A 23,295-nucleotide genomic window follows, 5' to 3' on the forward strand; every position below is an offset into this window, starting at 1 on the left:
CTAATACCTGCACAGAGACACCTCCCAGTTCCCCGTCGTGAGCATTCTACCTCACTGCAACAAGTGAGAACACGCAGTTCTATTCGACTACAGGTATGTTCCCGGTCCTCTTTGGCTAGAGGACACCAATAGGTAGAGTAAAAAGGCAATACAGGTATCCACTGGCTAAATCTAAAAGAATGGTTACAGTTTTATTTTAAATTGTTGGCTCTCTCTTGCTTCTCATTCTATTAAACTATAGTGACAGTTAAAATAAAAAGAAATCTGGCTAGAAAAGGTAACTGCTTAAAAGATCCTTTGGAACTAATGCAGCAGTATGAACCAGAACTATGCTTTGTAGGGAAAGCAATATTACACATATAAAACAGTTTGTTATATACTTGCGGAAATTCAAAAGTGAAAAAAATTAATACTAGTTGTGTTTGGGAGGCAGGATTAAGTAATTTAAAGTTTGTCCCTTGTAACTCTCTTTTCCAAATATTTTAAAGTAAGCATAAAGCATGTCATTTAGAATGCCACAGGATATTTTAAAGATAATATTTAATACTATTAAATTAAATATGGACTGTTACAAATTGGCTTAAATACAAAATTTGTAGAGGTTGCCAACGGTGAAAACTCCATACCCTCATATATTTCCTATTAGCATTTATTTAGTAAAATAATTTAAAAGCAAAATTACTATTCTCTAAATAAACTTCACTCCCTTATTCAGCTTTTTGTGGGAAGAAATAATACATGCTTTTTGTAAAAAAGAAAAAAAACCTATAATACATGAACATATAAAATGGAAAGTGAAACCCAGCCTCTGACAAAGGTAAAGCTGTACCAACACTTTGGTGATTATCATTCCAGACATTTTTCAATGCATAAGGACAAGTTTTACCCCCTTCATTTAACAAGTACACAGAAGTGCATGGTACAGACGCACCATAATGATTCTACTACCAATAGTCATTAAAGCTATTCACCATTTCTCAATACGAATTACACTACAGTAAGTATCTTTTGTCCACACAGCCTGTGCACAGCAATCCCACTGCATGGTTCTCTCTCACCTGCTTCCTTGGAGTCATCACCACAGATGTTCTCCTGGGCAACGGGGTAGAGAAATCCAAATGCATCACAGTTCAGGGGGCTCCCAACAAAACTTTGTTCTCGGCTTATTGAGACCCTTAGGGGGTCCCTGTCTGGATAAAAATCTGGTTTACCTGGGAGGAAGACAAGATGGACTCATTAGATTTTCACTTACAGTTCTAGAGTTAGTAGCTAAAACGAAAATGGCAATTTACAGGTAAAATCTATGTAGCAAGAAAATAGTTAACTGCTTATCTTTCACACAGACCTTTAAATTATTTCACTTCGATTTTACTTTTTAATGATAGTCCCATTTTCAACACCAGATAATACTTCAGTATTGACTAATCACAGGAAAAAATGCCTGGAGAATTTACTAACCATTATTAGTATTACAAGGTGTAGTCTGTGTTCATAAAATAAAGTCAAAAATAGTCACAGCTAATCTGTGGTATAAGAAATCAAGGCAGAGGTTTACCCTGGAGAGAACAGAGAGATTGTAATTGGGAGGACACAGGGGAGGGTTTGTGGAGTTCTCTAAGGTTCTAGTTTTTGTTTTTTTGTTTTTAAGATTTTATTTATTTATTTGACAGAGCGAGAGGCAGCGAGAGAGGGAACACAAGCAGGGGGAGTGAGAGAGGGAGAAGCAGGCTTCCCGCGGAGCAGGGAGCCCAGAATGCTGGCATCATGACCTGAGCCGAAGGCAGACGCTTAATGACTGAGCCACCCAGGTGCCCCTCTAAGGTTCTAGTTCTTGACCCGAGTGGTGGCTACACGGGGGTGGTTATTACAGCGGTCATCACTGAAATAAACACTTATGATTTGTGCACTTCTCTGAATGTTATACTTCTATACAAAAATAACAAACAAGTAAGGAAACAGAGGAGTGGGAGACACCCCAAAGTCGAAGCTAATCTGTGCACAAGCTTGGAAAAACTTGGCAATTCAAGGCACCAGCTATTGCATAAGGAAAGTGTGCACGAGAGAACTGAAGACGGGGAGAATGTTTAGAAATATGTACTTGGAACAGATCTATCCCATCTCCTAAGATCCCTGTCCCTCAACATCATGCCCACAGGAGACTAAGGGTTTATTCTCTGGAGAAACTGTATCCAATACACTCTGAAATTAGGGGGTTCGGCACCAAAAGGAAGCAACGGTGGAAGGAAGTGAGAATGCCATAAAGTAATCTGGGGTATTCAAGTCTGCGGCCTCAATGCAGACCCCCCAGGTCTGGCTCCATTAACAGCAGCAGCCAGATTTGTATCGCGCTTGGAGGCTCCTTTCTTAAAGAAACTAAACTGTGAACTGCCTCAAGGAAAAGAACTCCAGATGCTAAATTGAGGGTACCCAATGAGAAACCTCCTTTTCTAATGAAGTTCAGCAGGAAACAAGGCCCCCGTTACAGAATTTCTAATTGGCCTTTAGCATCCCACTCAAATATGCACGACATTAGAGAAAAGCCTCTAAAAAATGAGAAACAACAAAAAAGGAACAAAAGAATTCAGACAGAGAAAATACAGGAATCCAAACAAACAGAAAAACATATATATTCAAAGCAGGTAATACGCTGCATCTTTGAGCCAACAGCAGGATGCTATGAAAAAGGAAGAAAAACAAAACAAAACCAGGGAAAGGGCAAGCTTTTGAAAATGCAATTTGACAGTCAAAATGAAAATTCATTAAGTTAGGGAAAAAATTGAGGAAATTCTTCCAGGAAGAAAAACCAAAAGCAGAAGAAATGAGCTAGAGAAGAAAACTGGAGGATCAACACAGATCAGTGTCTCTCAACAGGACTTCTCACCGCCTGTCCAAGGAGTCCGTAGACATTATCTTTTGTTCTACATGTCTCCTACCTCCATGAAATTTTAATAACTACAGATACACTGTTTATCTTTTTATGTACACCTGTGCTTTGGTACATAAAGACAGACTTCACCTCCCCAAGAACCAATTCTCATCCTCTTTGGAAGCAATAACCCCCTTATTAAGAACGCATGACAGAGCTCCCCCAACTTTCAAGTGGAAGGTGTTTCACAGACAAACTGGTGTGATCTCACCTTCTATTGGAGGTACGTGATAGAAGTATTAGTGTGAGAAAACAGATATTTAACAGAAACTTTAAGCAAATAAAAAAAGGAGACAATTTACTATACAAGAAAGTTTTACAAAAAAGGAAACAGTTATAGTACACTAATTGTCTTAGCAGTGAAAAACATTTATACATTAGCGTGATGGTAATTTAGCTTAATTTTTCCTAAAATTCATTGCCAAGTGACTTGTATGGTAAATTTAAGAAGAAACACATAAAAGACCTGAAAAGTGGCTGCCTCTGGTAAAGTTAAGGGGTAAAGTGTGGATAGTGGCAGGAAAAAATGCTGTTTCATGTTATAACCTTTTAGCACTATTTGCCTTTTCAAACCATTTGCCTGTAATATTTTGACTAAAAGTCTTACCCAAAAAAGTGTAATAAAGGCCAGGATAAAAGCTCCAAAGGCCCAGGAGAGGGATACTTGATAGTTCAGGCCCGGTTTCCCAGAGAAGGGGCACTGGATCAGCCCCACCCTGAAAGGAAGAGCAAGACCACGAAGGGCCTGGCAGGTGGAGCTGGAGACTTAGACTCAATTTAGACTTATTCCTCGAATCGAACAGAAGCCCAATGAAGAGTTTCTAACAGGGACGCAGAGGGAGATGACTCGGAAGGTACCACGGGAAAATCAGAGTACAGCTAGACTGGAAACAGGAAGACACAGAAGCCGTAGCAGCCACTCAGGAGAGAACTGGTAGCCTGCACTCCTGAGTGCGAGTGGGAACGAGCGCACAGATGCCCGAGCTGAACAAGGAGAACTGAGAACTGGGCGTTTTTATTGGGTGTTGGAGAGATAAAGACAAGGGCAATGTTAAGATTTACATCTAAGTACTTGTCCATGAAAAAAGAAGGCTCAAGGATAAGGAGGTGGTGGTGAGGGGTGAGCTATATGATATATAGTTTTCTCTTTTGGACAAGATGACACTTTCTCAATCTCAAACATGACTCATTAAATCATAGAAATCGATGGTGAGAATTTCCCAATGCGCATCCTGAATTAGGGAAAGCACTAATTCCCAAATAGCTGTGGTTTGCCAAAGAGTGCAAAACAGGAGAAAAGCTTTCAGAAACGCCTAGGAATAAATAAAATCATTATGTTATAACTTTCGTAAGACACAATAAGGAAGCAGAAAGGGGACTGATTCTTAAGAGTTACTCTGAATCTCTACCTTCCTTAATTCTTTCACTCAGAAACAAAGGTACCATATTTTATGGCTTAAGACCAAGGTAGCTGTTACTATTACACTTCTATGTACTTGTCTAGTGACAAAGCCAATTTTTCCCCCTAATGTGTTTTGATAAATTTGATCAATTGAGTGTGAATTCTAAAAATAATTATGAAATTCAAATAGGGCTATTTACTAAAGATCGGAGGGAGGACTTTTCCTAGGTAACTGCATCTTGGAAAAAGTACAGAGAAGAAATACACCTGTAACTGTCCTTAAAGCCAGGATTTTAAGCATAATAATTATCCCATAAAAAATATAAGAAAACAGCAGGGAAGGTATTGAAGTAGAAAAGCAGCAAAGAGGAAAAGAAAGCACAGAGTGACTCGTCCTAAACAAAGGAGGTTTAGAAGGCAGATACGAGGGGCGCCTGGGTGGCACAGTGGTTAAGCGCCTGCCTTCAGCTCAGGGTGTGATCCTGGCGTTATAGGATCGAGCCCCACATCAGGCTCTTCCGCTATGAGCCTGCTTCTTCCTCTCCCACTCCCCCTGCTTGTGTTCCCTCTCTCACTGGCTGTCTCTATCTCTGTCGAATAAATAAATAAAATCTTAAAAAAAAAAAAAAAAAAAGAAGGCAGATACGAAAGGAAGCAGAGGGAAGCAAGAGTGTCGGAAGCAGACGATACTGAAGAATTTTTGTCTACAATAAACAGATTTTCGCCACTTACGAGAAAAAGCTAGTTACCTAATGCCACATTTAAGTCTAAATTTTAAATACTATTTATGTAAACCATTTTTTTCCTTTCATGAATACTCACAGCCTGTTTCTTCAGGACAAAAGATTTAGCAGGTGAAAAAAATGTAGGAAACTGGTAGACTATTAAAAAATCCTGTTTTATCAAACCATATACTTACCTAGTATAGAAGTTCTGCCACTTGCTGGTGACTCTACCTCTGGTATAGCACTGAGTTCATGTTGGTTCAAGTCCAATCCACATTTCACTTTTGCTACAGGTGGCTTTGAGGATCTCCTGCCCAGTTCTTTGTCCAGGTGCTCGCCTACCGAGTCAGTGACAAAGTTAGGCACAGTACAAATCTGTTAACATACTACAAACTTTTCTGCAGCCAGCAGATTGCTGGAGGTGAAAGCAAAGAATAATCAGGATAGTTACAAGAAAAAAATGCAGTTATCTTACCACTTTGCTTGGCGCCACTCTCTTCTGAAAGCCACTGATTATCACCAGAGTTGCCCCTACTTGCAGGACTAACGCCTTCCTGATCATCTCCTGCTAGGTCCTGGCGATGAGGAAGCCACTCTCTGAGCTTCTGAGTTTCTACACCACTTTCAGGCGTGGGCTTACTTATCTGAGAAAGTGGACAGTTGAGGGCGGGGATGACCAAGATAAGGGATCATGTGAAGAATTCACCAGGTGTGTATCACCCTTCTTAAATCAGAACCTCAACCAAATAGTTTCACCAATCACACTGTTACAACTTTAGAGATTAAAAAAAGTGAGAAATGCTTCTAATACAGAAAAGGTGATACTTCCATTGAAAAGTTCAACCTTTCACAGGGCTTGGACTTAAAAAACAGCCTCCACTGCATCTTTCAGTAAGACATTACACTTAAGTACTCCCCCCTCCTTTTCTTTCCCCATCACTTTTCCTTAAAATGACCAGGAAATCCCTACAACTCAAGTTTTCATGAACTCAACTCAAGCTTCTCTTGAATGTCAAAGGACTTATATAGAATTCTATTTAGGCTAAATCATAGATTCAGGAAGTGGCCTTTTAAAATAAAATGGACAGATTCACATTCAGGAGAACATACTCATCTCCCCTACAGAGGAACTATGAATACAACGTGATTGTGCCAGAGTCTTCTCACCAATTCAATAACAAACAGCAGGTCTAACTGCCCACCAGCCTAAAATCTCGCCAGTTTTAGAAAAGGCGGTGATACTGTCACTTGAAAAAGGTGGTACTAATTTTGATTCAAATACAAATGTCAACAAAGTGCTATACAGAAAGCACAAGACTTGCTATTTGCATAAAGAAATTCTGCTAATTATTTTGCAATTTAATTAAAAAAAAATATTTTACTTATTTTTGCGAGGGGGGGTTGAGAGAGCAAGCTCACGAGTTGGGGGGGAGGGGCAGAAGGAGAAGCAGACTCCCCCGCTGAGCAGGCAGCCCAACACAGGGATCCCAGGACCCTGGGATCATGATCTGAGCCGAAGGCAGATGCTTACCCAACTGAGCCACCCAGGTGCCCTTGCAATTTAATCTTCTGGTAAGCTCAAAACCCTTTATAATAAAACTTCAAATGACAATCTGCATTTTTAATGGTGGTTTCATTTGGTTCTGTCAAAATAAGGCTGAAATCAGTTGGTCTTCGAACAACTATTAACCTCATAAATACCATGCAAGGTAGAATCAATTTTTATGTTTTAATATCCACATTGTTTAAGGTAGAAAATTAAAGCAGTTAAGGTCAAACCATTTATTCTCAATAACTGAGAACTTATTTAGGCCTGAGATGAAAAAAAATATCTAGGTTGTCTGAGTTGGTTTACCTCCATTAATTTAATTTCCAACTATTCAAGTTTAACACATACCTGACTACAGTTAAAGAAATCCTTCAAAGTCTCTTGATGTTTCTGTATCTGCTGCTGCAATGTTGTCTGTCTCTGTACAAGCAATTCTTCTTGGGCTCTTTGGCTATAATGCAGAACTTTCTTCTGCAGATCCAACTGCTTCTGAAGTCCTAGGTTATCCTGCTGAGTTAAGACAGGTTGTGAAAACCACACAAGTCTATCTTGAAATCTGGGGATCACAGAATTGCTTGAAGGAGCTGCATGTTCACTCCTAGATGAATACAATTCACCATTGTTTTTAGATTTAACTTCAGCAAAAGGCAGTGGAATAAATGAATCCTCTCTTTCTATGGGTAAAAACAAAGAGGGAATAGCATGCTCAGAAGATTCACTTTCAGTCAATTTTGTTTGTTTGTTTAACAGCTGTTCTTCCTGGTCCTTCTCATTAGAATGCACCACTTCCCTCTGTAAGTCCAACTGTGCTGTCAAAATATTCTGCGGAGGCACAACAGGCTGTGATGAACTTGGAAGTCTGTCCTGGGATGTTGGGATCTCAGGATGACTTGAGGGAACAGTACTATCACTTCTGGTTGCAAGAGGCTTCTGGATTCTTTCAGAGTCAGCCACAGGCGGTGCTACAAGGGATAACAATGAAGAGCCAATCTGCTCCGATGATACCCTTTTCTCCAGTTTACTTAGTCTTTGAGAAAGTAATTCTTCTTGGGCTTCCTGTCTAGATCGAATGGCTATCCTTTGTATTTCTAACTGCTCTTGAAGTACTTTCAAATCACCATGGTGAGGCTGGACTAAATGCTCAGAGGATAACTCTTCCTCAAATTTATATTGTCCGGGCAAAACCAATTCTTTCTGGGTTTTCTCCCCACACGGAAGGGAATTTCTTTGTGCATACAAGTGTTCTTGCTGAAGTCCAATCAAGTGATCTTGTTGAGGTAAGACAGGCTGAGATAAACCTAAAAGCCTGTCAGGCAATCCTGGTATCCCAGAATGTCTGGAGGAAGCTGTATTATCACTCTTAGTTGAACAAGGTTCTTGGGTTCTTCCAGATTCACTAAGAGGTAATGAAGCAAATGAATGCTGTACAACTGGGGATAGGAAGGAAGAGGAGCCAACCTGCTCAGGAGATATTCTTTGCTTCCACTCACTCTGCTGGTGCAAAAGTAAATCTTCCTGAGCTTCCTGTCTAGATTGAAGGATAGCTTCTCTCTGTGTAGCTAACCTTTCTCCAAGCGCCTTCAGATTATCTTGTTGAGGCCGAATAAGCTGTGATATCCTCAAAAGCCTATCCTGCAATTGTGGGATCTGAAGATGGCTTGAAAGAGTTTTACCATCACTCTCTGTTGAAGGAGGCTCCTGGGTCGTACCAGATTCAGCAGAAGGTAACGAAGTAAATGAAGGCTGTCCTAACTGGGGTCCGAATGAGGAGTCGGTTTGTACCGAAGACACATTTCCTTGGGTTTTCTGGCTAAAATGAAGGGCCGCCTTCTCTGTGTCCAGCCATTCTTGGTGTTCCTCCAACCTACCTTGCAGAGGTCGTGTAGGTTGTGGAAATCCCAGAAGTCCTTCCTGAAATCTTGGGATCTTAGAATGGCTTAAGGGAACTGTACTGTCACTCTTGATTGACATAAACTCCTGGAATCTTTCAGACTCGGCTACCTGGGACAGGGATAAAGAGGGGCCAGTCTGTTCAGAAGAAATTGTTTTTTCTAATTCATGTGGTTTGTGTATGAATTCCTGAGCTTCTTGTTCAGCACCAAGCATTACCCTCTGTGTGTGCGACTGTTCTTGAAGTGCTGTCGAATTTTCTTGCCGTGGCAGGTTATACTGTGGAAAACTACGAAGCTCATCCTGAAATGCTGGGATTACCGGGTGACTGGAGGGAATAACACTCTCCTTTCCAGATAAATAAAAGTTCTGAATTCTTCCAGGCTCAGTTTTAGCAGGAGTTTGTGAAGCAACTAAACACGGAGCAACCGCTGTTGGGAGTGAAGAACTCATTTGCGCAGACTTACTGTCTCCCAAATCCCTTCGTCTACGCAAAAGCAACTCTGCCCGGGCTTCCTGCCTGGCCTGAGGTGCAGCCCTCTGTGTGGTCACCTGTTCTTGGAGCAACTTCAAACTATCATGCAAAGGTAGGAACTGCTGTAGGAAACTCAAGGACCCATCCTGAGGTTTTTGGTTTTCAGACTGGCTTGAGAGAAGTCCCTTCGTACTCTCCGATGAATACTGCTCCTGGATCTTTCCGGAATGAGTGCCAGCTGTAGGTAGTGAAGTAAATGTATGCTGAGCTACCTGAGAAGGGAGAGAAGGGGGTGCAGTCTGTTCAGACCATATTCTTCCACCCAATTCCCTCTGTTTATGTATATATGATACTTCCTGGGCTTCTCGCCTGGCTTGAAGGCTGTCCCTCTGAATATTTAACTGTTCTTGGAGAAACTTAAAATTATCTTGCTGTGATAAGACGGGCTGTGAAAAACTTAAAAGCCTATCTGGAAGTCGTGGGACCCCAAGATGGCATGAGGGAACTGCAGTGTCATCCCCGGTTGAAGAAGATTCCTGGACTCTTCCCGATTCAGCTCTGGCAGAAGGCAGTGTAGCAAATGACTCCAGAGATACTAATGGAAGGGAGACAGAGAGGCCAGTTTGTCCTTCCAATTCTTTCTGTTTGTACAAAAGCAGTCGTTCCTGAGCTTCCTGTCTTGACCGAAGAACTTCCTTCTGCAGGTCTAACTGTTCTTGGAGAGCCTTCAAATTACCCAGCTGGGCTGTGATATTCTCTGAGGTTGGCAAAGATTTATCCTGCATTTGGCTGATTACAGAATGACTAACAGAAACTGTACTTTTGTTCATCGTTGAAAAGGATTCCTGGATTTTTCCAGATTCAACTGCAACAGGAAGAGAACTAAAAGCATGCTCAGCTGCCAGTGGCTGGAATGAAGAACGTTCAGGTAGCTTGGAGGGTATACTTTCCTTGTTCTCTGAGAACCTTTGCTGGGGATCTAAAGTTTGAAAAGTTGTTGCCCTAGATACTTCGGCTACTTCTTTAGGATCCTGTATTATTAGCAGCTTACCCTGTGACAAAGGCTTTGAAAGTGCATGAGAGTCTTTATGAATCAATTTATCGTCTCTCTGTTGTACTTCACTCTGTGAGACTTGCTTAGGCTGTTCCTGTGATTCCAAACACTGCTTGGCCAAAACTTCTGAAGTGATTAATGTGTCTGTTTCTACCTGCCTTTGTGGAAAGAGACTTTGTCTTGGAACCTGAAAATAATCTTGCTCTAATTTGGAGATCCGTATGGATGGTACAGGTTGGTATTTGTTAGGGCTCAACTTGGGTCTCTGACCTTGATCCCAATGCTCTGACAGAACAGTGGGTCTTTCAGAGTTCTGTGGTAGTACTGATATCACAGATTCAGGTATCAATGAAGTGGCTAACCCGGAGGAGTACTTTCCTTTTAACATAGTCTGATATTCGAGTAATCGTTTCCTGGCTGTTTCAACAGACTGTCTGTGAAACCTAAAACAAACAAAAAAACCAAACATTATTCTTTCTTGATGAAAATAATGCCCTATATTCTCAAGTGCCTACACATTAAATTTAACAAACAGCAATTTAGGGTTGGCCATCATCATGATGAAAAAAAGAACAACATTCATATTGATCTTTGGGAAACCTATATACTGTAGTCCTAAGGGAATCCAGATTAGATCTTCATATAAACAAAATAATAAATTCCGAAGAGGCAGCTACACAGTATATCACATATAAATTGTACCCTAGCTAATACCTGTTCTGCTGTAAAAGCTGCTGTTGATAGTTACGAATCATCTGCCTATGATTATCTTCATCAGAAGTTACAGTGCATGGTGCTGGAGCAGTGCCAACCTAGTAAAAGACAAAGCTACTAATTAAAAGGCAAATCCAGACACAAGTACTGAAGTATTTTATATAAACTGAAGTTCTACATTTGTAAACTTTCATATAGCTTTATTTTTCATAAAAAAGACTGGCACTTCATTATTAAGAAATGAAGTAATCCACCATTCTCTTTTAGTGCCAAGTCCAAGAGCTCAACACACACATTACTTATAAATCAAGGTCACATATACTGGTAACCTCTAGAAACCGAAAAATGAAAATACAGATGTATCTACAGCTACCTATATATGCACACACACACAGTGTTAAAAAAATTACCAAATAAAAATTAGAAATGCATTTTACTTTCCTGAACGCTACAACTGTTCATATTTTCTTATCCCCCAACAATCTAAGTAGGGATGAGATGTTCTGCATCCTACCCCAGTCTGCTGCGTTCTTGTCCTTTTTTCTTCTTCCAGCTGAGCCTTGAAGCAATCAGTTTCTAATCGTAACTTCTGTTGTTCAATTTGTTCAAGTAATTCCAACTGCTTTTGCTTCTGCTCTTCTATTTCCATTATCTAAGTAACAAAAATACTACTACCTATTAACAACAAACTCAAACAAAAGAGAAGTTTGTATGAATTACATTGAAAAGAAACAGACCTCATCACCAAGAATACCAATTATCCGAGAAGAAAGTGGTAACGTTTTATCTGTTACTGCCACTGCCAGAGGGAGGAAGAGGGTGAGATGGGAAAGGGGGGAAGGAAAAAAGAGGCAGAAGGGGAAGGAAAAAATAAACACATTAACTGTTCCTACTTCCTGTGGGAGCACAGTGAAACCTTGCTCACCACTCTTAAGACCCACCTTCAGAGAAGCAGCAAATGAAGCTCAGCCAAATTCTGCGCTCGCATCTTTAATTTTACAGTGTTCTCAGTAAGAAAAATGACCGAAGAAATTAAATACCAAGGCCTTACAAATAATTTGACTTCTTAGGCACACCCATAAAGGAGTGCAGTTATCTGGAGGCCAAATAATACATGAGCAACATTCTGTGTCTTCTGTCGGGTGTGAAACAGACGGGAAGACAATGGTAGAGGGCTAACACATAAACTCTAGTGTTACACCAACACACACACACACACACACACACACACACAGAGATCCAAGTAATGAGAACATGCCAGAGGAGCTCCAAGCTTCGTAAGGACAGGGACTAGTCTGACTGGCTGTGTGTTAAATCCAGCACCTAGTACAGTCCCTAGAATACACAGAACACATAAATATTACTCAATAAGTAGAACAAGGAACGTATGGGAAGTTTTATGAAGAGCGACACTTCTGCTACAGATAATGAAGAACGATCTTGTTTTCAAAATAAAAAATGTCTCAATCTGGTATTTTCCCTATTTCTTTTTTTTTTTTTTTAAAGATTTTATTTATTTATTCGACAGAGATAGAGACAGCCAGTGAGAGAGGGAACACAAGCAGGGGGAGTGGGAGAGGAAGAAGCAGGCTCATAGCGGAGGAGCCTGATGTGGGGCTCGATCCCAGAACGCCAGGATCACGCCCTGAGCCGAAGGCAGACGCTTAACCGCTGTGCCACCCAGGCGCCCCTATTTTCCCTATTTCTAATCAGGCAAGAATGGCTACAGCTGTGTTCTTGTCCGCTTCTTCTCTACTTTCCCTTACTCGGAGGAGCCACTGAACTTCGGCCACTTACAGTTCTGCAGCACCTCCAGAACTATGCTGTCAATACAACAGTCACTAGCTACAGATGACTATTAAAATGTAAATGAATTAAAATAAAATAAAACTGAAATCCAGTTACTCAGTAGTACTAGGCATATTTCAAATATTCAATAGCCCATGCAGCTAGCAGGTACCATACGGGACATAGATATGGAACATTTCCATAACCACAGAAAGCTCTATTGGACAATACTGCTTTAGAATACTGATTAGAAAACACTTATCTGAGAAAAATACTGGCTTACAGAATTCTTACCCCCAGCTGTATTTTCATAAAAACTATGACTATAAGCTAACTAGCTTACTGACAATTAGCCTCTTTCAAGGAAATCTGTGTTAAAAAAAAAAAAATCTTGTATTAAGATAGATGGGGCCAAAATTATAGTTAAGGAAGTTGAATTAACAATTTTTCTTCTGAAATACTATTTTTCAAAAAAACTTTTGAGGTTATAAAGCCTAGCTGAATTCAACAAATATTTATTGAGCACTTACTATGTATAAAGCATTGCCCCAAAAACTATGTAAAGTAAGTAGAATTTTCAAAAAAGACAGTCCCTGTCTTTAACAAAAATATTAAATACAAAACAGAATGCAGTAAGAGTCAAATGAGTAGTATAAACAAAGATGAAGTATCTTCTATCAGCCGAATGCCTAAGACAAGACAGAAGAAATAGTATCAAAAGCAGCCAGACAGTAAGACAAATTTCATTGATCACACAAAATTATAGAACCTAGGGGAAGAAAAAAACCTCTAAAAATAAAAATTTCAGATTACCTGTTTCTGCCTTGCTGCCATTCTAATTTTGGCTGCTTCTTCTTGAGGATGCAGTAGAACTGAACTCTGAGCTACAGCTGTGATAGGCTGAGCCTCCTTTATTTCTAAGAGAATCCCAAAAACAAAAATTAGTTCCAATAATTTAAAATTCTGACACCACTAGAATTCTTTATTCATTTATGACATATGTAATTTTATTAGGAAAAAAATGTTAAATTGAGCAAGCTTAATTTGAGAATGTGATAAAAAGAAATACCTTGTTCCTTTTCAGAGTCTGTATCCAATGAAAGCGGTTTCTCTTCACTAGTAATTGGTCCGGAGTCAACTGTTAAAGTATCACTTTCAGCAACTGTAGTAGATACATTATTACAAACATATTATCACTGTAAACTTAAATCTGAACAAAGTAACAAAAACCTGCATTCAGATTAACAATTCAATTTTGGTCCATCTAACATTTAGTTAAGATCTAGTCATGTTCCAGATGACTGCATATTTTATCCATTAAACATGAACCTAATAAAAGAAGACAGATGAGAGACTAAAATTGTGAACTTTGAAAAGGAAAAAATGAAGAATTGATTAAAAAGGTTTACTGACAGTTTCAAACACAGGGAAAAGCAAAGAAGAACAGAATAAGCAAGGCAGCTAAGTTAAAAAAGAGAAGCTTAAGGAATGTCAATGTACCCCTGCCATTTTTAGACGGGGTTTTTCGTATTTCTGAAATCAGAATGGAGAAGGAAGTTAAAGCAGTGTCTTGGACCGTATCAGGGTAGTTAGGAACTCTGAATCAAACGTTCACTCACTCACTTAGGCAGCTCCTACTTACGTGCTGCACGCTGGGGATACAGTGGCAAATTTTAAAAAGGCCTAAAGGAAGTTTTACAGGGCAAGTGGGGGGACAGAAACATTAAATAATCATCCTAAGAAATAATTACAAAACTAGTAACTGATAAGTGCTATATAAGAGAAAGAAAGGATTATGCAGTAGAGTATTAAAGGAGAAGGTGAATTAGACTAGGGGCGCAGGTGAGATTTGTCTTAGGAAATGACATTTAGGCAGACATCTGAAAGGTAAGGAGGAATCAGCCACGTAAAGGAGGTGGGGAGGTATAGGAACGAATATGAAATGTAGTCAGACAAGGGGGAGAATGAATGAAGCAAGATGATGCTGGAGAAAGCCAACTCGTACAGGGCCTTTAAAAAAAATAACCTGGTTAAGGATTGAAGATGAAAGCGCCTCCTTTTACTGAATTCTGAAACCATACTCTCTCCTACTTTTGTCGGCCACTCCTTTTTACCACCTTTGTTGTCTGCCCCTCCTTTAGTCATCTTCTAAATGATGGAGTCCCTCAAATGTCCCTCGAAGGTCAAATTCTTTCTCCTGGAAGAGTTCTTCTATGCCTGTAGCTTTAAATATCATATCTACATCTCACTTCCAAACCACTCTTGTTTTAAGCTATTCAATCCAGCAAATACTAACTGAGCATCGTTTAGGTACAAGGCACTAGTCTTGCCCTGGGGATACAGCAATGAAGAAAACCCAGTTCCTACCTTCAATGGAATTGGAGGATGTACAGGGTGGAGAAAGTGTCAAGAAGCAAATAAGCCAAGAAAGTAACTTTATGGTCCAGGAGATGTTGGTAAGAGCTATGGAAGGAGTGAAGGCAAGAGCTATGGGGAAAAAGCAGGGTAAAGGTGATAGGGAGTAAAGGGTACGGGAGGAGGAGGAGTGTAGAAACTTGCCATTTTATACAGAGTGAACAGAGAAGGCCTCGCTGAGAAAGCCATGTCTCACTAAGTATCTGAGGAAAGTGAGAGTGAGGCACAGAAATATCCAAGAGCACCCCAGCCAAAAAGAGCTCAATTTGCAAAGACCATGTTAGTCAAGTTTGCTATGTCTGAGGAATAGCCAGGAAGCCAGTGCCTATGGTGAGTAGTTTGGGAGGGAAGTATGGTAGAAAATGAACTTAGAGAAAGAGAGAGTGAAAGAAATGGTGGGAGGGGGTATATATGCACGCAGATTATACAAGGCTTTGATGCCCCTGTAAGCACTTTGGTTTTAACTGAATGAACTGGGTAGTTGTTGGAGGGCTTCCTCCTTAGGAATGACTTGAGGTAATTTGTGTTTTAACAGGATGACTCTGGGACTAGGTCGTAGCAGGGAGGTGCAAAATCTGAAGACAGACCAGTTAGGAGGCCACTGCCAAGAATCCACACTGGACAAGAAACGTAGCTTAAACTAGGATGGTAGGTGGTGAGAACTGGTTGGACTGTGGACAGGTTTTGAGGGTGAGACCAAAGCTAGAAAGACACTCAGATGTCATCAGAATAAAGATGGTAATGTAAAGTCATGACATTAGCATTCAACTAGGGAATGTAAAAGGATCTGAGAAACATGCTCTGGGAGCAATGACTAGTGGTTATAGAGACAAGAACAGCAGCAAAAGAAATCACAGAGGAGGAGCCAGTGAGGTAGGAAAAGTGAGAGGGTGGTGTCAAGAGGTCAAGTGAAGAAATGAGTTCCAGGTTTCCTGTTGTACTTAGGATAAAATCCAAAATCTAGACACAGACTGTAAGTCACTTCTTTCAGAAGCCTGGTAACAAAATACTTCCATAAAAATCCAATCACATTTTTAAAAAAATTCAGAAGATAAAACTCTTAGAAAAAAAAAAAAGAATCGAAGAGGAATTACATCATCACGACTCATTTGTTACTTTGTAATGCCAGATAATGTTCTGGCTTGACCTTTGTAACTTCTGGTTAACAGCCTTTTCGTCTACCAAAAGAAACTTCTTTAAGAGTGACAAAGAAACCAAATTTCTGGTGGCAATGTGAAATAAACACACAATATATTCAAAGGCTGTTAATATATTCATCATTCTTTGATTCAGGAATTCTTTCAAGAGTTGTTCCTAAGGAAATAAAGATATAGGCAAAGACTGCTAAAAGGATGCTCACTATAGCACAAAAAATAACAAGAAAAATTAGAAACTGGCTAAATATTTAACAAAACAAACTGGTTAATTTTGGTTCCTGAGTTACACTGGACTATTATTAATATATACAGCTGACCCTTGAACAATGCCGGAGTTTGAAGCCAAACCCCCTACTTACAACTTCTGACTCTCCAAAAACTTTACTAATAGCCTATGGTTGGCTGGGAGCCTTACCAATAACATAGTTGATTAACACGTATTTTGTATCTTATATGTATTACATGCTATATTCTTAAAATACCTATTTAATTTTTTCTGTAACTTTAGGCTATGCAGTTTCTCTGTTTTTTCAAACTGTTACAACCTCCAAAAAATCTTCTAATATGTTTATGCAAAAAAACCCTGCATATAATTGGACCCATGTAGCTCAAACCCATTTTGTTCAAGGGTCAACCACGTATAAATACTACTACTACATTAACGTGTGCCTGGAAGAAGGTTCATGAAGGTTTTTAACATCTACTGCCTTGAAGTAGCAGCACTACGGGCTTAAGCATTTTCTTCCTTTTGACCACTATTCTTTGATGTTTCAGGAATGAGTATATTTTTGAACAACTTAGGAAGGGTCTGTGTGCTACAAAATGAGACTCTTGGAGAGACCCACCTTGGTCCTGCCCAGAGGATGATGTTCTCTCTTCGCTAACAGTTGCTCCTGATTCGACTGTGGGTGCTTTACTCTCAGTTTCACTAAGAGTTGTAATCACTTCACTTTCATCCTCAGATGTGGATTTAATTGTCCAGAGAGATTTTTGGCTTCGGATCCTATTTAATAATTTTTTAAAAAGAATTTTTGAAGGGACCTGGTGGGTCTTTATTGCCAGGGGAACTAAAAGAAAAGAAAAGAAAAAAAACTTATTCAGGACCTGTTATATACCAAGCAAATTATTCTATTCTACTTAGCAACCACCACAAACACTAGATAAAAGCACAACTTTATATTTTTTATATTTTTCATTTATAATTTAACAGCACATACAATTATATTTGACCCCAATTGCAATTTTATAACAGGAATAATTTTCAATTTAAATTTAAATAAAGGCACCAAAATTCAACTATTTTCCAACAACATGCAATACCGATTTTGAGCTTAAAAATTTATCACGGGGAGGTTTATTCTGCTTGCTAAATGATGACAGAATGCATATCACATAATTAACTTGCGTGAGATCAGCATTCAAAATATGTTCTGTAAGGTCTTATACTCTAACCTAGAGAAGGGGCCTAAATAAGGCTCTGTACTTAGTAAGCTACAGAGGAAAATGTTACGAGTTATAACCCTGAAAGCCAATCAGGTGCTCCCAAATTATTCCTGTACTATCTGGAGAAAATTTTCCCCACCTATCTTCATAAAAAGATCCCTTTCAGTTAAAAACAAAATTCTTCAGTTATTTCCCAAAACATCCTTCCCTATGGGTTGATGGTACACCACCAAAACTCAGCATAGTACAAACAACTCTCTAAGGCGACAAAACTGTGTTGCAAACACATAGTTCTCTGGCTTTAATCAAGGAATAAAATTTAAGAAATCCATTAAAGTTGAAAACAGGCGAACTATAGTTTTGTCTGACATACTTTTCAAAAAACACTTTCTAATTTTAACTTACAAACAATAAAGTACATAAAACCTAAGTGTACAGCTAAAAGAATTTTACATACAACTATGTAACACCATCCAGATCATTACGTAGAACATTACCAGCACCTAGAAGGCTCCATCATGCCCCTTCCCACTCAACACACCCCTAAATATAACCACTGTTCTAATTTCAAGACGAGATTAGTTCTGAATGCTTACTCTTTTTTAACTTCATACAAATATGGAATTATACTTAGGTATTCTTTTCTGCCTGGATTCTTTCAATCATCATTAGCCTGTGACTCACTTATATTTAAGAAATTAAATTTGTTGCCAATTTTTAAAAATAAGTATTTTTAAAAATCAATGGGGTCCCTAGATTCTTTTGAAAAATCAAGAGAGCTGGCAACATCGAGTGAATTCCAAGTGGGATTAGCAGGAGCTGAAGAGTAACTGTCCCTTTGGATATGGCAAGAATTGCAATTCTGACAAACTAGAGATCTGAATAATATTCCTAATTAAAAAAACTGAAAAAGCTGGATGAAATAGTGAAAGTATCTTCCTTAAAGGCTCTGCTGATCTGATAAGGAAATCAAAGATTCTTCAGAGGCCAGAAAGAAAGTGTAACTGGGAATTCTGGAAGGAGGTGAACACTGAACCCATCTTCCGATGCTTATGAAAAACCACAGTAATCTCACACTGTTTAGACAGCAGTTGGACATAGGAGACAGGGAGTCTAGAGTCTAATAGGAGTCTCACCAGGAGTCGAACAGGAGACCCACATAAAGTTGGAACCACAAAGGGATACCTACCCACACTACAGAATAAAGATTTATACGAAAGCTTGAGTGGTTCTGAACAAAGGCAATACTAGTAGGTATGGGGGAGAGGAAGAGATCAAAATAAAGAGAACTTGGTCTCTAAGGAGACGTGAAGTAAAGGGGGAGGTGTTACTGGTAACGTTCACTGGTCTGGCTTAGATAATTACTGACTGTGGTATCATTTACTAACATGAGGAAGACAAGATTTCAGTAGGCAAGAGAAGAAGTTTAAATGTATTGTCAGACAGGGAGTTTTAAGTAGCTGTGAGACAGCCAAGTGAAAGAGTTAAGAATGGTGGGGCCAGAGGTGAAGTTTAGAAGAGAGATTGAAGTTTGTGTTACTCAACATTGTACACGAAGTACTTAGCAGTAATTAACACAGTAGGATCTGTGGTGATTCGATGAAAGTCTAAAGATAATGCTGAGCCTTCAAAGGAATTCAGCATTGGGCATCTAACTTAAATAACCTAAAAATCTTCACACTATATGTACATGTGAACAAAATGACTTTCCTTCCATATATATGAAAAGGATCTTTAATGATGGAAATCTAAAAACATGGCTTCTTTCCTCCTTTACTCCCATTAGTATTAGTCATTTGTTTGCACTAACATTAGACCAGATTTTCCTGTTGGCAAATTACTAGCATGTTTTTCTATGAAATATGGTAATATTCAGCTCAGAAGGAGTTTTTACCGTCTGCTTCAATAGAACATATTGTTTCGGCTTCTGTCACTGGAATGTTTTCAGTTTCTCCTAGGCTTTCTTGTTCCATTGAAAGGTCCAGTTCTTCGTCTTGGATCTTATCAGTCACAGTGGGCAAAGGTTCTGGTTCGAGGTGCAAAATCAGGTTTCCTTTCACTTCTCAGTAAAGAAATAAAGAGAGAGGTTTCCATTCTGAAATGACTAAAAAGAACTTGAGCATAAAATTTTAAAGGCCATTTCTTCCTTCCTTTCTTTTTTTTTTTTTTTAAGATTTTATTTATTCATTTGACAGAGAGAGAGAGAACACAAGCAGGGGGAGCGGTAGGCAGAGGGAGAAGCAGGTTCCCCACTGAGCAAGGAGCCCGAAGCGGGACTCGATCCCAGCACCCTGGGATCATGACCTAAGCAGAAGGCAGACATTTAACCGACTGAGCCACTCAGGCATCCCATGAAAGGCCATTATTGTTTCTAAGTCTAAAATAGGAGGGCCTCTTTCAAACTGAGAACTCATCCCAACATAAAAACTGCTTTGTCAATACAAATGTATTTCGCCACCAACACACTTAGAAGCACTGCTGAAAGCTTATGGGAAATGGGAGAGTCTTACTCCTGTCTGCATTGTACATGTCTTCAAAGGCAAATTCCAGTTCTCTCTGCCAGTCTTCCTTCATTTCACTGCGTTTGTGCGGAAGCTCAACCAGCTGCGGCGGCATCCGCGCTACCGTCTGCCTCCTCCGTGCCAGGTCCTCTTGCTGGAGCTGTCTGAGTTCTTTCATTAGCTTCTCCTGAGTCTTCAAGAATAGAGGAATTTAATCAATAACAGTTCGGTCACAGACTTTAGACAGTAACATTAACAGGAAGGGAAAAGTGGAGAAATCATGAGGAACAGGGCCTGGAGCTCACTCCCTGCCCCTCCCGTGTTCTGCTACAAAAAGACAAACTATTCATTCAGAGACATTTACTGAAAGCCGAATACCATGTGAAAGGCTAGGAACACAATCTCACTCCTAGCCTAGAGATCAACACACAGGTAACTAGTATTATGTTAGTGTTACGGAAGGATAGTACCGGCTAGGCCACAGAGCTTCCAAATTGTCTGCTGGTTACAGATCTCCTGTCTCAGGATGGTTGTGAAGTGACGGTCTGTATGAGCTGCTGTGGCTCCTGCAATGTACTTTGTTCCAGTGCTCCCTGGAGCCAGCAGTACGTACGTACGTACCAGTCGCGGGTAAGCACCAAGATCCAGAGTGGCTAGCTTAACAGACATTTCTTGTTACTTCACACTCTTACAAATCCCCATGATGAAAGGGGATCTGTATCGACTTCTTTAACCTTAAAAAGTCTGGCTAATATGAAAGTTTAAGTACAATGTTTTAGTGAGGTTATCTAATTAAATTATGGTGGTGAAGGATAGTGAGGGAGGATGAGGGAAGACTTCTCATCCCGAGTTGAGAATTTAGCCAGATAGAAGTGGATGGAGGGGCGCCTGGGTGGCACAGCGGTTAAGCGTCTGCCTTCGGCTCAGAGCGTGATCCCGGCATTATGGGATCGAGCCCCACATCAGGCTCTTCCGCTATGAGCCTGCTTCTTCCTCTCCCACTCCCCCTGCTTGTGTTCCCTCTCTCGCTGGCTGTCTCTATCTCTGTCAAATAAATAAATAAAATCTTTAAAAAAAAAAAAAAAGAAGTGGATGAAGGAGAAGGAGTACAAGTAAGAAATAACTGGAACACAGAGGTATGGAGAGGAAGGCATGGGGCATGCAGGGAGAATACACTGCTTTAGGGTATGGGTAAGAAAGGGTATGGTCAAGGAGAAAAGACAGTATTGGAGAAGCAGGTAGAGGTCAAATACTAGTTACAACAGATACTAGCAGGAAATAAGATCCCAAGGCACAAAGGGGTCTGTAGCAAAAGGGCTCCCAAGGAAATCCTCTTTCAGTGGTGAGACTGCAGGTTTTGATGACCATTCTCATGTAAGAGATACTAAATCAAAAGGCAGAGAGCCTGTGTAATAGTGTTTGCCAAGTGATAATACAAACACTACTATTCTTACGTAAAGTTTTACAAATTCATTTCTTTGATATTAAGATTCAAACAGTTTCATTAAATTAACTTCAAAGTTATCTGAATAAATATACTATTTCTGGCTCGCTGAAAGTATGGCATATTATTCTATTTGAATTATTTTATTATAACAACTACCATCACCACTGACGACATTTGCTGTGAGCCTATGAAATTCCAGGCACAATTCTAAGAGCTTTACTAAACTCATTTAATCCTCACAAAACAGACAATAAAACAGAATTCAGAGATGTTAGGTAACTTGCCTGAGGTCAATCAGCTAAGCAGTGAAGGAGGGAGAAATTCCAGGCAGACTGTGGAGTCCACCTTCTTAAGCACTATACACTCTGATTTATAGAAGAATCCGTTCAGTTTATGATTGCTTTTCACATTTTTTTCTATCGGTTTAAATCTTAGATGAGACTTACTGGTAATAATTCAGACAATCAGTTATTTTAGTCATGATTTACTCCCAGTTTATAAAATGTAAAAATTTAAGGGAGGTCATATATAAATCAGTTAAAATTATACCAATGAACTTTAAGGCCTTTAATTCCCACAGAAATACTTAAAAATTCACTCTTCACATGAGTGTTTGAAGCATCCATATGCATTAGTCAAATACAGAAGAAACAGTTTAACTTTGAAAATGAATCATTTTTATACTATGTTTCAGGATAAACACTCACTGAATAAGCGTGACAGAATGTGAAGCTAAAATTATAAAGCCAGTTTTCACTATACATATTGTATGGCTTTACAACACTTTTTCAAAGCTCCCTGATAGCCCCAGGATCATGGCTCTGCCTTTGAATCAATACTCTGCAAAGCCAACAAGTGCTTTGCTCAGTAAATATTTAATAAACAGAATCCTAAAATTTGCAAAGCACAAATGCAATTCATTAAATGAGAAGAGTGATTAATTTCTTTTCAGGCCATTTCCGGCTGATTAAAATATTAAACTTTAAATAAACTCATCATTACAAAAACTTTTAGAACAGCAATATACTGTGAGAATTGCTTCACCCAACGTGAATTTGAAACAGGAGGTAAAAGTTGGGAAACGTGAAATGACCTGCGTCAAGGACTGTTATTTTCAAGTTCTTCATACCTCTGTACTTGGAAACCATTTACACTGATCAGTTAGTTCTACGGTCTATCGGTCCATCTACCAGCAGCGGTCCCAGCCAGAAGTCTTACTTGAGCCAAATGGATCTTTTTCATTGCTTGGAAACCCCGTACGTGTGCCTTCTCACACTGTTCCACTCTCTCCTGTGCTGCTTTTCCGATCTTTTAGCTTCTTCTTCAGCAGCCAAATGAGGATCTGGCTAGCAGTCAATAACATTTTAGCAATTTTAAAAATTGTGAAATAAAGTGACAACTAAAACATGACCTTAAAATCATGCTTTCCTACTTATATAAAATTAAATAAGTAGAGTTGTATTTTTAAATGCCCACAATTACCAAGCACATGTATATATGAAAAATATCAAATTGTTAGTGAAAGTTGAGCAAGTTGGTTCATTTTAAGCCAGATTACATTATTCTCACCCACACATTTCTCCATCGTTGTTTTGTTCAGAAATCCCAGTAAAACAACAGTGTTGAAGGCACTCACAAAGCCAGTAGTTAAGAAGCCACAGAGAGCAAAGGTCATTTAGGGAAGCACTGAGATTTGTCTTTGGTTTTCAGTCAACATCTGCTGCTTGGAAGGCCAAATCACTGAACAACTACTTTAATATAATTTCTGACTTCCTAAAACTTGTGCATAATCAGTGATGATGTGATTGC

The 23,295-nt window shown here is 39.4% G+C and overlaps 1 protein-coding gene across 1 annotated transcript in view; it reads right to left on the reverse strand.

The window, feature by feature from the left end:
* The window catches only part of CEP295 (centrosomal protein 295), a 52,441-nt gene that overhangs the window by 9,542 nt on the left and 19,604 nt on the right, over positions 1-23,295 (reverse strand). The window contains 13 exon segments of the mRNA XM_040630992.1: positions 1,059-1,211; positions 5,248-5,391; positions 5,529-5,697; positions 6,951-10,464; positions 10,736-10,833; positions 11,250-11,387; positions 13,337-13,440; positions 13,593-13,685; positions 16,941-17,162; positions 19,433-19,600; positions 20,049-20,232; positions 22,705-22,787; positions 22,790-22,832. Coding sequence (XP_040486926.1) covers positions 1,059-1,211; positions 5,248-5,391; positions 5,529-5,697; positions 6,951-10,464; positions 10,736-10,833; positions 11,250-11,387; positions 13,337-13,440; positions 13,593-13,685; positions 16,941-17,162; positions 19,433-19,600; positions 20,049-20,232; positions 22,705-22,787; positions 22,790-22,832 — 5,113 coding nt within the window.

The sequence above is a fragment of the Ursus maritimus genome, unplaced genomic scaffold (assembly GCF_017311325.1).
Source record: "Ursus maritimus isolate PB19 unplaced genomic scaffold, ASM1731132v1 scaffold_16, whole genome shotgun sequence".
Lineage (NCBI taxonomy): Eukaryota > Metazoa > Chordata > Mammalia > Carnivora > Ursidae > Ursus > Ursus maritimus.